Source organism: Salarias fasciatus, chromosome 17 (genome assembly GCF_902148845.1).
Source record: "Salarias fasciatus chromosome 17, fSalaFa1.1, whole genome shotgun sequence".
Classification (NCBI taxonomy): domain Eukaryota; kingdom Metazoa; phylum Chordata; class Actinopteri; order Blenniiformes; family Blenniidae; genus Salarias; species Salarias fasciatus.
The window spans coordinates 13,157,921-13,172,588 of NC_043761.1; the positions used below are offsets into that span (position 1 = coordinate 13,157,921).

At 42.1% G+C, this 14,668-nt stretch overlaps 1 protein-coding gene across 1 annotated transcript; it reads right to left on the reverse strand.

The window, feature by feature from the left end:
* Window positions 1–302: 302 nt before the first annotated feature.
* Window positions 303–12,477, reverse strand: prmt8b (protein arginine methyltransferase 8b). Its single transcript, XM_030113808.1, has 10 exons — window positions 12,052–12,477; window positions 11,154–11,378; window positions 9,586–9,741; window positions 8,772–8,835; window positions 6,845–6,987; window positions 6,414–6,501; window positions 5,295–5,410; window positions 2,987–3,137; window positions 1,466–1,587; window positions 303–461 (listed from the first exon to the last, which is right to left on the reverse strand). The coding sequence occupies exons 1-10, from the start codon at window positions 12,118–12,120 to the stop codon at window positions 378–380; spliced, it is 1,218 nt and encodes a 405-aa protein (XP_029969668.1). The 5' UTR covers window positions 12,121–12,477; the 3' UTR covers window positions 303–377.
* Window positions 12,478–14,668: the final 2,191 nt, after the last annotated feature.

Below are 14,668 nucleotides of genomic sequence, written 5' to 3' on the forward strand. Positions count from 1 at the left end.
AATAAATCTTAATAATTAAAGGAAAAAAGAAATAAATTACTTTTTGTGACCCTCTTAACATCACATAGATGAAACTTTTTAAATTAGCTCTACTACTACTAAAATAAAGACTCATCAATGCTTCTAATTTCATCATCAAAATAATTAAATCCCCAGAAATCAGAGACAAAAATAAAATAAAATCAAGTTAATGTAGGATGTTACATTCAACGATGTGCCCGGGCCGATCGAGTTGGGACAGGTGGCGGCACTATTGCTGCGAGATACGTGCCGTATCACAGAGATGCTGGTTGGGTGGCGTCCAGCCGGGTGCATCGGTTCGCCCTCTGTCGTCGTGTCCGGAGGGGCTGAAGGCTGATCCACACCCCGGGCCTCGGTTAACGCATTTTATAGTCATGAGAAATGGCCGCCTCACACAGCTGTCCTTTAAAGTCCAGCTCCAGGGTAAACTCCAGGTCACGCTGGGGAGTAAAAAAAAATCAAAAATCGTTCAGTTAAAGTGGACGGAGAACTTTTATTATCAGGGCTGTGCTGAACAAACTCTGCCTACTCGGTCCTCAATAAATTAACACATTTTATATTTCATCCATACAAAAAAGAAGTGTAAAACTGAAGTTTTGTGGGGGTATGTGCTGGCATCCTTCTTACTGGAACCAGTAACGTCCAACACTGTGCCAACGTTTCTTGTCCTTGTGAAAAAAAACATCAACTGGCTGCTACTTGCAGGCATGTTTTTAATGGAAAAGTGTGGGAGTGCTCATCGCTCTCATCTCTTCCTCCAGCAGAGAGGGAATGAAAACATTATCCAAAAGTATCAAACCTTTGGTTATCTTGACTGTGCAGGACATTTACAGTTTGCAGACACTGGCCCGGCTTCATGGCCGCCATTTATGGTCATTTTCATGATTTCGAGGTTGATTCGTTTTATGCAGCAACATGTTAAAGGAGAGCTGTGAATTACCAGCCTTTGGTGATCACATTACACTGCATAGTTTTTCAAACGTATATCAGAGATGATGAATTATTCATCATCCATGGAAATTCAGAATATCCAGATTTTCTGCTCAATAAATCAGTGTTCCTCCACAGTCTTTATTCTAACAATGTCAGCACCAAATAGTTTGATCCCAGTAGGTTTGTATGTTGTAATTAAAGCTGCTAATTCCTATTGCACATTGATTTTTTTTTATATTAGTGACTGTGGACCTTTATGTTGCATTAATGCATGATCATAGGGCAAAACGTAGTATTAGAATTAGAAGTAGTGTTTTTTTATGCCCATTCAAACAAAGTAAGACTACAAATGAACTGTAAACTGTTTTACACAAGGTTTAAGTGTATGTAGTACTGGTATTGTAATCATATATAAGTAAGACTGCATTTCTTGGCAGATAAAAAAATATTTTTCTGCAGTTTTTGTCCAGTTTGCTCATCGAAAACAGGCATAGTCTTTAAAAAATCTTACCACATTCTTCTCATTGGGTCGGACAGCGACACTACCGAAGATCTCCTCTCCCTTCTTGACAGTTAAGTAGTCTTCTAAATAAAACACTGTCTGCTTCCAGTGCGTGCTGGGAGCATCTGGGGCTAAAGATAGGACAGGAGGAGGTGAAGGCAGAAAGAGCAAAGTGAAAGATCAGGAAGGAGATGATGGCCAGAGGGGGGGAAAGAGAGAGAAGGTGAAATAAGGTTAGGCAGAGGAGAGAAGCCAGGTGGAAAGTGGAGTTCAGGGGAAGTGAAGGACATGATGCGATTTGCGGGACAGTTCTGACGGACACCAAACCGCCCGAGGTGTGTTAGCACGGGAGAAACTCACCAGCAAAGTGGCTAAAATTCACTCAGCCAGTGGGAGGAATACAGAAGCAGATAGGAGTGAACTCCTTCAGTTGATGATCAGCCTTAGGCCCAACAGACAAACATAGAACCTCCTCTACACAACATTATGTAAGGAGTGGATTCATGAATGTATTAGCATAAGCTTACATAACAGCTGAGCTACTCTCACTATAATAAGGTGATCTTAACGGCGTGTCAGCGGTTCAGCTGGCGCTGGCATCAGTTTGGCTCATGTAACGCCAGCAGGGTGTAGCCAAGAGCTGAGATGGGGAAGGGCAGTGCAGGAAGTTCCCTCTAATATTCACTGATTTAAAAGAAAAAAAAGCTCAACCAGCTGCAGGGACGGCTGAATGTGAACTTGCTGAACTTGACAGTTGCCTGTTTGATGCATCTCAGGTACTAAAATCTTAAAATTTTTGCCATTTTTCCCCTTCTTGGAGTCACGTCATTCTTAAATCACTTTCTCTCTTAGGAATCAATATTTTTTTGTCTTCCAAACTGCTTTTGACTTTAAGATAATTGACCTCCAAAGCCACAGTTGGTTCACCAGTATCATTTATGAGCACTTTTATGCTGTCATAACAAATTTATGTAACTTCAGAAGCCATTTATATCTCTATTACTTAATCTTGCAGTGGATCCTACCCGTTCTGGTCAAGTGGGCGTGACATTAAAGACAAAAGAAAACTCCAACGCTGAGGCCATGCTGTGTTTCAGGATAAGTAGTTCAGTCTCTTTGCTTTTATGTTTTTTTCCAAGAGAGTGTTATTTCTTGCAAAGATCAACGATCAAGGAGAAGAAAGGAAAAAAAAATACAGGAATAAAGTTTCTTCTGTGAAAATGAGCTCAATATGCTGAAAAAAATGTAAAATATTCTTATTTTTTTCCCTATAGCAAAGTTTTCCCTTTCTTTTTTTTTTTTTTTTTAAAAAAGCAGGATTTTTAAAGTTTCAATTTTTCTGTAACCTTTTACCTTTTCAATATGTTTCTGTTCAACAATCTTAATAAAGTCTGGTTCACTTTATACTGCATTTACCTCCACTGAATGGGTTTGAAGGAAATAATATCTGCCGTAACATCAACTTTTATATCTGCAAACTCTTGAAAAATAGTGGATATTTGTTTAAAGCAGTGACGGTGGAATTTTTACCAGTGGAGAAACCAGTCTTCTTGTGACATTTGGTGAACTCAATGTTGAAGTAGGTGACGAGAGCGTGGACGTAATCATTGCGCTGGATCTGCAGACAGAAGGCTGAGGTAAAAGACAGATCCTCTGGCTTCACAGTGTAGATGTCCACTTCCTACAACAACAACAACAACAACAAAAACACACAAATGGTTTATGTTATACCGTGGAAACACGGGCTGAATGGTGCACAATCGAGTGGGCAGAACTCGCCGCCGCTCGCTCACATGCAGTATATGTCGATCCTTTCAGATTGCTCACCACGGTTCATGTGCATGTGTGTGTGAAAGCCCACAGGTTGAATCATGGCTGGCAAATGAAGCCCGCTCACAGTACACATGCTGTGTGGGTGTCCTCCCTCAATCCTTGAAATGGAGTTGGGGGGGGGGGTTGCGTCTGTGTGTACGTGTGTGTGTGTTATATCGAGCACAGCCTTATGGACAGAGCCACATTTTGTTCACTTGCTGCGGCTCCGAAATAGAAGAGCAGCAGGTGTGTTTCTGCTTCGCATGTAGATGATGTTGTATTTTAAGGAGCCTGGATGGGGATTTCTCACTGCAACCTGTTCATCTCTCCCAGCCCACTGAGCTCCAGATCTCGTGGCCGTGTGGCGTCAGCATGACAGATTGTGATTTAACACCTCTGTCCTTTCCAATCATATCAGGCCGGTATCATATACAGCGGCAAGAAAGTCCTTCGGGAGACACTATGTAATTTTAGCATGTGAGGAACGGCTGGCAGTTTGACAAAAGACGGGGCGAAAGTAGTGGCAACGCGACGAAACCGGTGAATCATCGCTGTGTGAAAGAGATACAGGCGGTGAGGATGAATCTCCAAACACGCATGTCGGTAACTAACTAGTCGCCGGCACTCCCTCCAAACACATAAAACACCTCCCTGAACACAAAGGGAGCGCCGTCGCTTATCAAAGTGATGGAGAATCCATTTCATTCCCACTGACTCGATGCCTGCTCATGTGACATTTCGCCATCGCAGAGGGGGCAAACCAAGTGTGACCCCCTCCATTCGCCCAGACCACTGAGGCCTGACATTGTTTAAATCAGGGAACGTGACAGAAAGATGAAAAGGAGGAAGACTTTAGCGATTAGGGGGGGAGAAAGGAACATATGAAGCCAGAAAACGATATGAGAAAGAGATAAAAGATGACGAATGACGATATCGGTTACATAAAACGGGGAGGAACATGAGACGAAGCAGAGAGAAAAGGCTGTGTAATAGAGGCCACAATGACAAGAGAGGCGAAGCTGGAAGAAACTAACAGAAAAAAAGCTATCACTTCCCTGAATGCTCTCATCCTCTTTTCATTTGCAGGATGAAAGACAAGCTGTTGTCGTATCACCAAGCATGGGAACAGAGCCGGAGACTATTACAGCTCGCGAGAAACCTCTATTATGTTCTAGAAAATAGACTCAGAGGGTAGAGGGTGCACGGCGATAGAGTGTCTGCTCCCTGTCTGTGATGCTTTTTGTTTTTGTTGATTTCAAGTACACAGAATGTGCTTTTGGACATAAAACAATGGGCTATGTGCAAAAAGCTAAAGAGGAAAAAAGTTCCTGTCTTATTTTGATTCACATATGCAATTTGTGTTTTTGTTGGTGTTCATTCATTCGCCACAGATCTCTTTTTTTTAGCTTTGTGGACAAGAAAACTAACACAATAAAGCAAGACTTTTACATTCTTGTTTTACATTCATGTTTGTGCCTCTTGTTCACAGCTGGATGTGGCATTACGTGCCCTTGTTCAATTAGCTCTGCACTCATCAGAATGCTTTCAGGTTTCATTTAGCATGAGAGTGAGAGTTGGACACAAAACCAAACGGGTTAATGACACCTCCAATCCGCTTATTGCATTTTTAGTGGCTTCGGTGTTGTTCTCCACACACATCTAATGTACCATCAAACAGGATCCATTATCGAGCACTCCACAGTAATATTCGCTCTGGATGGGTTTGAACATTTAGTGTTTCCACCGATTCAGAAAGAGACTGGTTTCTACTTGTCTCTCTCACTTTCACCTGTCTTCTTTCAGGTCAGCCACGCCTCCGTTTCAAATGACGACACCTGAACCCCATCAAGCACTTAAAAGCTCACATAAAACCTGCCTGAGCTCCAAGCTTTCTGCTACTTTACTATCAGTCTCCTAAGCACGACAGTGAAGCCAGTGCACGAGACACACCCACTCTCAGTGAAGTTCAAGACCGTTTCAGCGTGGCTCCACGCATACATTCGTGTGAAAAGACACGGAGACAAACCTTGAGGAGGCAGGCGTTGGTCACCACCTGCTTTGGATCTACCACGTCAACCAGAGGCTCTTTGATGGCCACGTTGCGGATGCAACTCATGTCGAAGCCATACACGTTTTCCCACCCTGTGTACATGAAACAGGAAGTTATGTGAGTAAACATGCAAGAAGTTTCTTTGTGCTTGTAAAAGAAAAAAGTAGCACAGAAAATAAAAAAAGACCACTTAACCCAGCATGAAGAAAAAAGTGTCCCTGCTCTCACACAGTCTTTCTTTGTATTTAGGTCCAGTGTGGAGAAAGACAAGCAGTCCTAAAAATAAACTCCGTCCGCTAAAACCACCTCCTCCTCCACCACCATGTCTGCCAGCCTTCTTCATTAAAATTTAGGCTGAAAACATACCAAGCGACCCTTTCCTCCCCCATTCCCTCTCTCCGTTTCTCCACCTTGCTCTGTCAGGTGGCCAAACGCTAAGTCTGTACGATGAGAAGGTGGAATGTGCCACCAACGCAGGGAAACTAAAAATAAGGACGTGAAAGTCTCGGTAGACTGGATTCTTTTGGGATTTGCGGGGAGGAAGGTTTCTCAGTGCGAATGGTTTAATGAAAGAAGCAGACACGGCCACCTGTGCACCAAAAACAAACTCAGCCGAAGTTATCGTTGGAGAGTATGTGCTAGTGTGAAGGGTGTGTTTAATACTGGGGCTTTGATCCGGAACACAGGATTAATGCAGCTCTCCAGCTGTGATAGCGACGTGAACACAGCGAGCAAAATGAAGGAACAGTGAATTCTATACTTCTGGAGCAACTTTCTAGGATACAGTATGTTCACCAAGCTTTGGGCCTGCTGCAGTGGGATAGTGAGAATAATAAAAGACAAACAGCAAAAACGTTTGACGATGAGTGGAAACCAGAATAGCGAATTTAAAGACTTGAACTTGTTGGTTGCACTGCCCCAAGTGGCCAAAGTGTTGCTTACAACTTACAAATCCACAAAGTGGACCCATTTGTGCTTCCCTTTATCTGCATGATTCATTTGTTATGCTGCACAGCAGAGAGGAGGATGGACTAAAACAGTGACTTAGCAAAAACTTTAAGAGAAAACAGTGATCAATTTAAGGTAATTACTCACAATGAATCTTAAAGTCCTTGTACTGCCTGTCCTCAATGGCTACCACGTAGAGAGCTGCTCTGTCGGGGAACATCAGGCCACCAGGTTTCTGAACACACACACACACAAAAAAAACAGATTTGGGTATCCAATGCACACAACCACAGGCAGCCATCTATCATCTTTATTGTTCCCACACCTGGCATGTAATATAAGATCACATGTGGGGTGCTTAAAGCCTCCAGGCAGCTACCGAGGTTAGAAGACGGATCATCCATGTGTGACCCCAGCATCTGGGCGGCTGACGCATGCATGCGAGCGTACAGTAAATCCTCTACTTCATCACTGTCTGGACTATTCATGTGTCAAAAGACCGTATTTTTTCAAGCCAGCCTGACACAAGGGTAGGCCAAGCGTAACTCTGCCAAGTCGCCACTGCGGCAGCGTCGTACCAGCCACTTGTCCCTGGCGAAGATGACGGTGTTGAGCATGGACTCGTAGAAGAGGCAGTAGCCCATCCACTCGGAGATGATGATGTCCACCTTTTCCACGGGCAGCTCCACCTCCTCCACCTTGCCCTTGAAGATGGTAATGACTGTGGTGTGAAGAATCACAAAAACAGCAGGCAGCAAATTACTCCACAGCTTCTTCATCACATTAATGCAAATCGGACAATGGCTCTATTCTCAGATGGCACTGTTCCGATGCTTTGGGAATGCTGTAAATTAGTACAGCTTAATTAATCTTCCTGTCTTGTACCTTAATGTTTTATTCATGCACTCTGTTTTTCTTGTTTTTCCATTTTCCACTCTGATCTCTGTGACCCATGCTTGGAAATGTAAGGCAACAGATTCGAAAAACGAATGCAAATTCTTATTAAATACACAACAATAACAACCTGAAAAAAGAAAACCTGAGTAGGAATCTAATGTCATGTTATTTAAAGCTGCTCTGCACAGCTTAAAAAGTGGTTTTCATGCTGGACAGAGTATGTGTCTGTGAATGCAACTGGCGAGAACAAATTTCACTCCTCTGTTATATTAATAATAGAACTTGTACAATATATTTTTAGGATGAGCAGCGGAGCCGAGTGTGTGAATGTGGATTGCAATCTTTTAAAAAATGCCAAATTATCTCGGCTGTTTCTTGTGTTATTTTGTGATTCTAACACTGTCTCTAGTTTCATGCTGCTCGACGTCCCATCTTCCTGTCTTGATTGCTGCTCCCTGATGTGTTTCACCTGTGCCTGAGTGTGTGATTGTTTTCACCTGGTGCCTGTGGTTTATGTTGTGCATCTTCTGCGTGTTTTGGTTAATGGTTCATCTGCGTTTCTGGGCTTCTTCACTGTCTCATCATTACCTCCTCTGAGCTCAAAGACTTTGTCATTTAAGTTTTTGATTTTTGCTTTTTTTTTTTCCAGTAAAATCAGCTCTTGCTTGCTTGCCTGGCATCTTGACTCATCCTTTGAGACAAATGTAACAAAACTGCTAAAAAGGGAACTTGACAGACTTTCTAAAAGAGTCAGTATTGTTGCCTGTAGGCTTTGTTACAGCAAAGACTGAAGATACTAAATTCATGTCATTAGCAGCTGGAAAAAGAATACCACTGAGGTGGAAATGTTATTTGTGAAGAGCACTGGTTGAGCACTCTTCTCTTATAAGAATGTTTCGGTTCACCTCCAAGTTGGACTTTGGTGCCTTTCTGTGTGTAGGTTGCATTCTCCTTGTGTGTGGGTTTCCCAAGATAAAGTTTCATCCCAGAGTCCACAAAACTTGTGACTGGTTCTTATGCATGATTCCAAATTGCCTCCAAGTGTGAATGTGACCGTCTATGTCCCTTTGTTTGTCCTGTCATGGACTGGTGACATGTCCAGGGTCACAGGTTAGCTCAAGCCCCCTAACATGGGGCATTAAAAACAGTGCAGTAGGAGGATGCATTGATATTTTCTTTCAGTTATTACAGAAAAAATAAAGATCTTTCTGAATTACAAATGGCTGCTTAGTTTTCATTCCTGCAACGTTGTGATTAGCTCAAAATCTACACTAAAAGGCTACAATTTATACTGGCAGAATGTCAAATGTGCAGGACATGATGACAAACATTAGCTGCCAGTCCGTCAACTGTGAAGTTCACGGTGGCTTTTCTCAATAGTAATCAGGCCCATTGAGGGAATTCTGATTGATGGCAAAGAACGCTGTGATTTGACATCAGAGATTAGCAGTCAAGTTAAGCATCAGGACTGTTACTAATATCATCAAGTGTGACTGAAATGATGGATATATGTGGATTTTTCACGCTCCTTCTGATCCAGATGTCTTGGCACTTCTGCATTCAAAACAAAAAAAAAGGAGATAACAATGGAAAACCATCTGAACTTACCATTGTGTAGGTGATTCGATTTGATAATCTTCTCTGAATATTCAGATATACTTGAACATTCGATCTGTAGGCAAAAGGCAGAAATGCATCTTTTTAAATTGTCCTCCAAACTCTTTGTTGCAATAATTTATCACTGGATTTTATTATTACATCATTGCTGCATAATTCATTGGTTTGTGTTTTTATAAAACACACTTTTAATCAATGTGTCAGCTCATGGAAAAATATTTTTGTCACAGAGTCAGAAAAATAATCAATGAACACGATCAGCAAGGGCTTCATCAAACATTTTCCCCTCCTCCTATATTAGCAGATTCACCTTTGGGGTAATATGGAAAGGACACATTTAATCAAACCCTGCTAATCCATCTCAACACTAATATCCCCGGTCGTTCACCTCAGACTCGGCGCTGCATGAAAACCAATACATCATTTTGCTCTCCCATCCATAAGTGTAATGCAGTATATGAATCATGCATAACTGTGGGAGACGCTGCTGGTAATGTCCAACCTGTGACTCAAACTAAGGCCAGATGTCTCTTATTGCCTCTGTGCATGAGGCTGTCTTGAGGAAATTACCAGTTTCCTGGCTGAACTGGCCTTTAGGATGAATTTTAAAAAAAGACAGGCAGACTTGCATGCGTGTGTGTCTGTGAAGATATAAAAATTCATGCATAATGACAAAGTGGAGCCAGATTTTATATCGCTTTGGTCACCAAATAGGTGTGTGGCTTTCATCTCTCATAAGGAGTTGAACAGACAGTCTGTGGTAGATAACGGGAAAGTGGCCTGAAGGCGCCGCTTTATATCTCACCCCATACACGTGCTTGGCACCGGCGTTGGCAGCAAACATAGAAAGGATCCCTGTACCGCTGCCGACATCCAGGACGATTTTGTCTTTGAACACGTGCTTGTTGTGGTACATGGCATTGCGATAGGTCAGCGTCCTCACTTCATCTTTCAGCATCTCCTGTTTTAAGAACAAAACGGCTTATCGTTGTGACATATGATTGTTAAGAATACCAAGATTCATACAAACTCTAACAGAAATAATGATCTTACAGATGCGTCTACGTTACACTAAATGTAGGCAATGCACTGCAGGTGAAAACTTTTTTTTTCATGAGTAATGTGAAAGAAAGGACAGTATTTAGGCCAAAAGCCTCGGTGACAGTGGCAGAGATTCTTGAAATAGACAGGAGTACAACACAAAGCCTTCGGGGACTGCTTGATATCCATCTCCCAGAGCCCATTCACACATCCCACTTTCCTTCTTTCTTGCTTTGCTCTCTTCTAATCAGGGCACTCTTTTTGTCTGCAAGCTCACAAAAACCTGACCCACATGCTAAATATGGAGGCTAATAAAAAGGTCTATATGTCCCCCAAACTTCTTCGCTATCTCTCCAGCACATATCAAGGTCATTATTTGGGCTCTTCCTTTATCAGTTCACTGGAGATACTAAAGCAGGCACTGATCATTCTCACCAATTCATTCTTACCATCACAAATAGTGGGATTTCTGCTCTGCAACTTTGTGTATTAAGCACCTACAGCCATTACTTATGTAGAAGTACGAATACCACAGGTATTTGTAAGAGAACTGAGTAAATTTCTTCAAGTGAATAAAAGTCGTGACTTTAAAAAGGTCAAACCTCTTGAGTTTACTTGAGCATCTCCTGCATTGAAATTGCTGTTCGGTTTTCTCTCCATATCACAGGAACACACTCCTGTGGCTGATTTTCCCTGTCTCAGTAAATCTGTCTCTCATGTTGAGTCGTCCTCAACATGTGAGATAACATGTGTACCAAGTCATTATTTGGAATACAAAAACTATAAAATATAGATATCTGGATTCATATAAAAGCAAAAAAAGTAATTCTGTAAGGAAATGTACTGTAAAATAAAATTATCCGGGAGATTTACTTGAGTATTTAAGAATGAATAATACTACTGCACAATTATTTTGATTGTGAAATAAGAAATACTGAATCACAAAGCCATTAAGAGGTTTTGAAATCTTTGAAAAACATTCCTTATGTTAAATTTTGGTTTGTTTACTGATTTTTTTTTTTTTAATTCAGCAGTCATTTGTTGTCATACTTCCATTCATTAAGGTGTGCTGACAAGTTAAAATGATCTCAGAATCAAGTGAATTGAAGATGTTATTATTAATATTACATCAATGTCTAAATGCTACAAAAATCAAACTTGATCTCTCCGTGGATATTAAGGTAATAAATCAACTGTAAAGTTAGGGACATATTGTTCTGCCAGGAAGTCAGACTAACAAGATTGAGACTTTGTTTTCCAGAAGGGGCCATCTGGTATTAATCCTTCCCTCTAATCATGCCATGCTGCTGTTTGTCAGCCCGGTCTGCCCACCTCGTGGATGCCGAAGTGGGCGTAAGAGTCGAAGTAGTAGTCCCGTGAAGTCATGTCCTCCGGGCTGATGAACTTGGCGATCTTGCCTCGACCAGGACAGGTGGCCAGAGATGCTACATGAGGCGTGTGGGGGACGCAGGGCACATGGTGGGTAGTAGGCACTGGTTTAGGCAGTGGGGAGGGCTGGGCAGACTGAGAGAGGGGGGGCATGACAGGCTGGTGCCGCTGTTGAGAGGGAGTAATGGAGAAATTGGTAGAGTTTATGCTATAATTTGCCCATTACAGACTGTAATGAATTCAACAGCGATCATTAAGCGGCGGTGGGGGCAATTACAAAGGCAACGCGGTGAGCCGAGTGAGTGGACGTGCCTCCCCATTGATGCGAGGTTTGCAGAGACGATGCACGAGCGAAGTGGGGAGCCGAACGATGGCTAACGGAAAATACGTGAAACTGCATTACATCTGTGCATGCACATAGACACGAAACTTGATCTGGAGCTCATAACGATGCGCCCTTCATTCATGGGAAGGATGCGGGTTCCGTTTCAGCACCAAGGACAGCGACCATGGCCACGTTCATATATGCGTCCGTAACGTCCACAGCGCATCGTCTAACCTGCAGAAAACCTTTAGTTTGCAGTATATTTACTGTAACATGCATGCACGAGTCTGTTAAGATAAGCTCTAACATCTGCAGGACTCGATGAAGTGAGCTTTCCTCCTCACCCGCGCAGTGCAACATGGATACAAAAAAGTGATCGCGATAATAACACGGTAAATCAAGATATACTTGATTTTATTTATTGAATTTATTTTTTTTTTAAGTCGGATGCTTCATTGGTGGGTAAATGTGAGTGAGCTGAGAGTGTCCAGGTACAGGACACTACAAGGTCCCTACCTCCGAGCTGTCCGCCTCCGCCATCTTCCGCCGTAGCAGCAAACAACGCGACGAATGCCTCAGTCCCATGAGAGCCGGCGAGATTTAGGCTACAACTCTTTCCAACTGTTCGCAGGATGTCAAATCCTGTGAGAAGAAAAAAACACTAAACCACAGAATATGTCACTCGATCCAGTCTAAAGCCAACATCCATAATTAGGATAATCTATTACAGTTTCAAGCAATTTGGCTTAAATCCATCCTCCGGGAAAAAAGTTGTGAAACGGATTTACGCAAAGCGCAATGTTCGGTTATCCATGCCGAGGGTGTCAGAAACAGGTTGTTGTGGCGGGTGGACCCGGCGTGGAACAGCAGTCTATTGCTTGAGAGACTGTGTTGCGACAGAAAGGTTGTGGGTTTGATATCAGCGGGAGTCAATCCATCCATTAAAAAGCGTGCGCACCGGTCTGCTGGGGAAGCTGCTTGAATCCAGTTACGCATCAGCGACAAAACTCCACAAACGCCTCGTCTCTTCCACTTTGTGAACAGGATATACTCCCCATCTCTCAGAATGGTGACTATAACACTGGAAGTCGAAAAAAAAAAAATCCTTTGTCCTTGTGTGCAGTGGAAAGTCCTTCCAGCGTAATCCCGACGGGTTTCCTCAGGAGAAACTTAAAGGGGGCCCTGAGTGGGAGCGCGCACTCTCCAGCGATAACGCACGATCGAGCCCTGCAGACGAAGTGAGCGGTAACCAAAAAGAAATGTAACCCAACTGTAACAACACCCGGTTTAAATAACGTGGCACTGAGAGACACATGTCCTCCTCTCAGAGCGGACTTTCTCTCAGAGAAGGATCCCACGCTCTCCCTCACTCACCGAGCTTCTCACCCGCTCGCTTATGTAACATAGGTGTTTTATGGACTGCAGGCTTTGGATGGCTTTCTCCTGCGATATTCTGTCCATCAAGGGATGTGTTCTCCTTGAATTAGAAGATTCAATCCCAGAAAGTACTAAACAGTGGCATAGACACTCTATGTGACACTTATCTAAAATAAAATTAGCCGAAATCATGAATTGACCCCCAAAAATGTGTTGATATATTAGGTAAATAATTCAGTTCAGCTTTATTTATTTCAGTTATTTTTAGACACTTTCTTTAAATATAGACAAAGGAGAACTGAGTGCCACAGTCCTACTGCATTGCTTTGCATAAAGGACCATATAGCTCTAAGCATGGACTTATATATTAAAATTTGCCATATAATCATTTCAGCCAATTTCATGTGTAACCTACAGTTTTTCTGTACAAGTCCAATTTTTTTTGTCCTTTTCTGTTTGTTTTTTTTTTCCGATTTCAAAGAAAGAGATTCCTTATAAAGGCAATAACAGCACCACCCATCTTCCATGACCACCGATTCCATGATTTTCATTAATTTGCTGTGAAATTTCCTCTGAAAAATGTTTCCAAATATATGTTCCCCAATGTATAACCATTTTGTAAATGCTGCATTTATTAAAGATATCAAAAATGTGCCTCCTTACAGGTAAAGAGTCTGATTGCAAATTTGCACTACTGTGCAAAACTGAGTCCAAAATATATTGCAAAGCTGTTATTATAAAGCAACAGACAACCTTCTTCATTCTTGCATTGTCTGAAACTTATAAGCATGCGACTCACCTTCCTCATCCCAATCAGTGAGGCCACAGCAGGGGATTTTCATTGGCTGCAAAAAGTCAGAACACCTACTGTGTCATCTCTGATTGTGGTATGGCTCTGAGCACAACAGACAAGCACTTCAAATCTGTTGAAAACAACATGATTGGACATTTTGTTTAGAACCCATCCAGCATTCACGGCCTTCTCTGATCCTGTTTCAGGTCACAGACCTGACCTTTTTGCTGTACAGGGGAACACACTTGCATCAACCTAATGAGGGGTTGACCATAAATCATGCTTCCTTTGTGTTGAGATACATCATCTATCTGATATCTAAAGATAACACACAAATATAAACCTGTGATATAAATTTAATAATTTTTTTTTCTTCATTGAAATGACAATATTGTACATTTGAACATATTTGTAAATTTTAATATTTCTTATGTCACTAACTTACTCACTACATCACAAGATTTGGTAGTACAATTACAAAAATTGTATTTATTGCAGGGAACATGTGCTCATTTTCCACGAATGAAAGCCAAAACAATAAATCACGCTGGGTTTTAGTCACAGTTACTGGTGAGCTCCATCAGTGGTGCTTAAGAACATTGGCCCACGCATCACACTCGAAGATAATGTGTGCATCCACTTTATCGCGCGCACAAATCAGTGTGGGGGCAGGAGCACACAGGCAGGAGTCAGAAGTGAAAGCAGTGGGCAGAATACTATTGATTGATTTCGAAGCCTCACAAAGCTGCAAACATGACAAAGATGTGTGACGCCACTCTGTTGAGTTCCATCATAAAGCTGCATTGTTTACCACTGCAGGTCGCCTGAGCTCATTTAAACCCATTCATAGAGGTCGCCTTCACACAATGAAATACTGGACTAATATAGCATAAAGCCTGCTGATATGTTATTTTTTATTTAACATTGATTAAGCTATTGCAGCTTACATAACCACAATGCTCC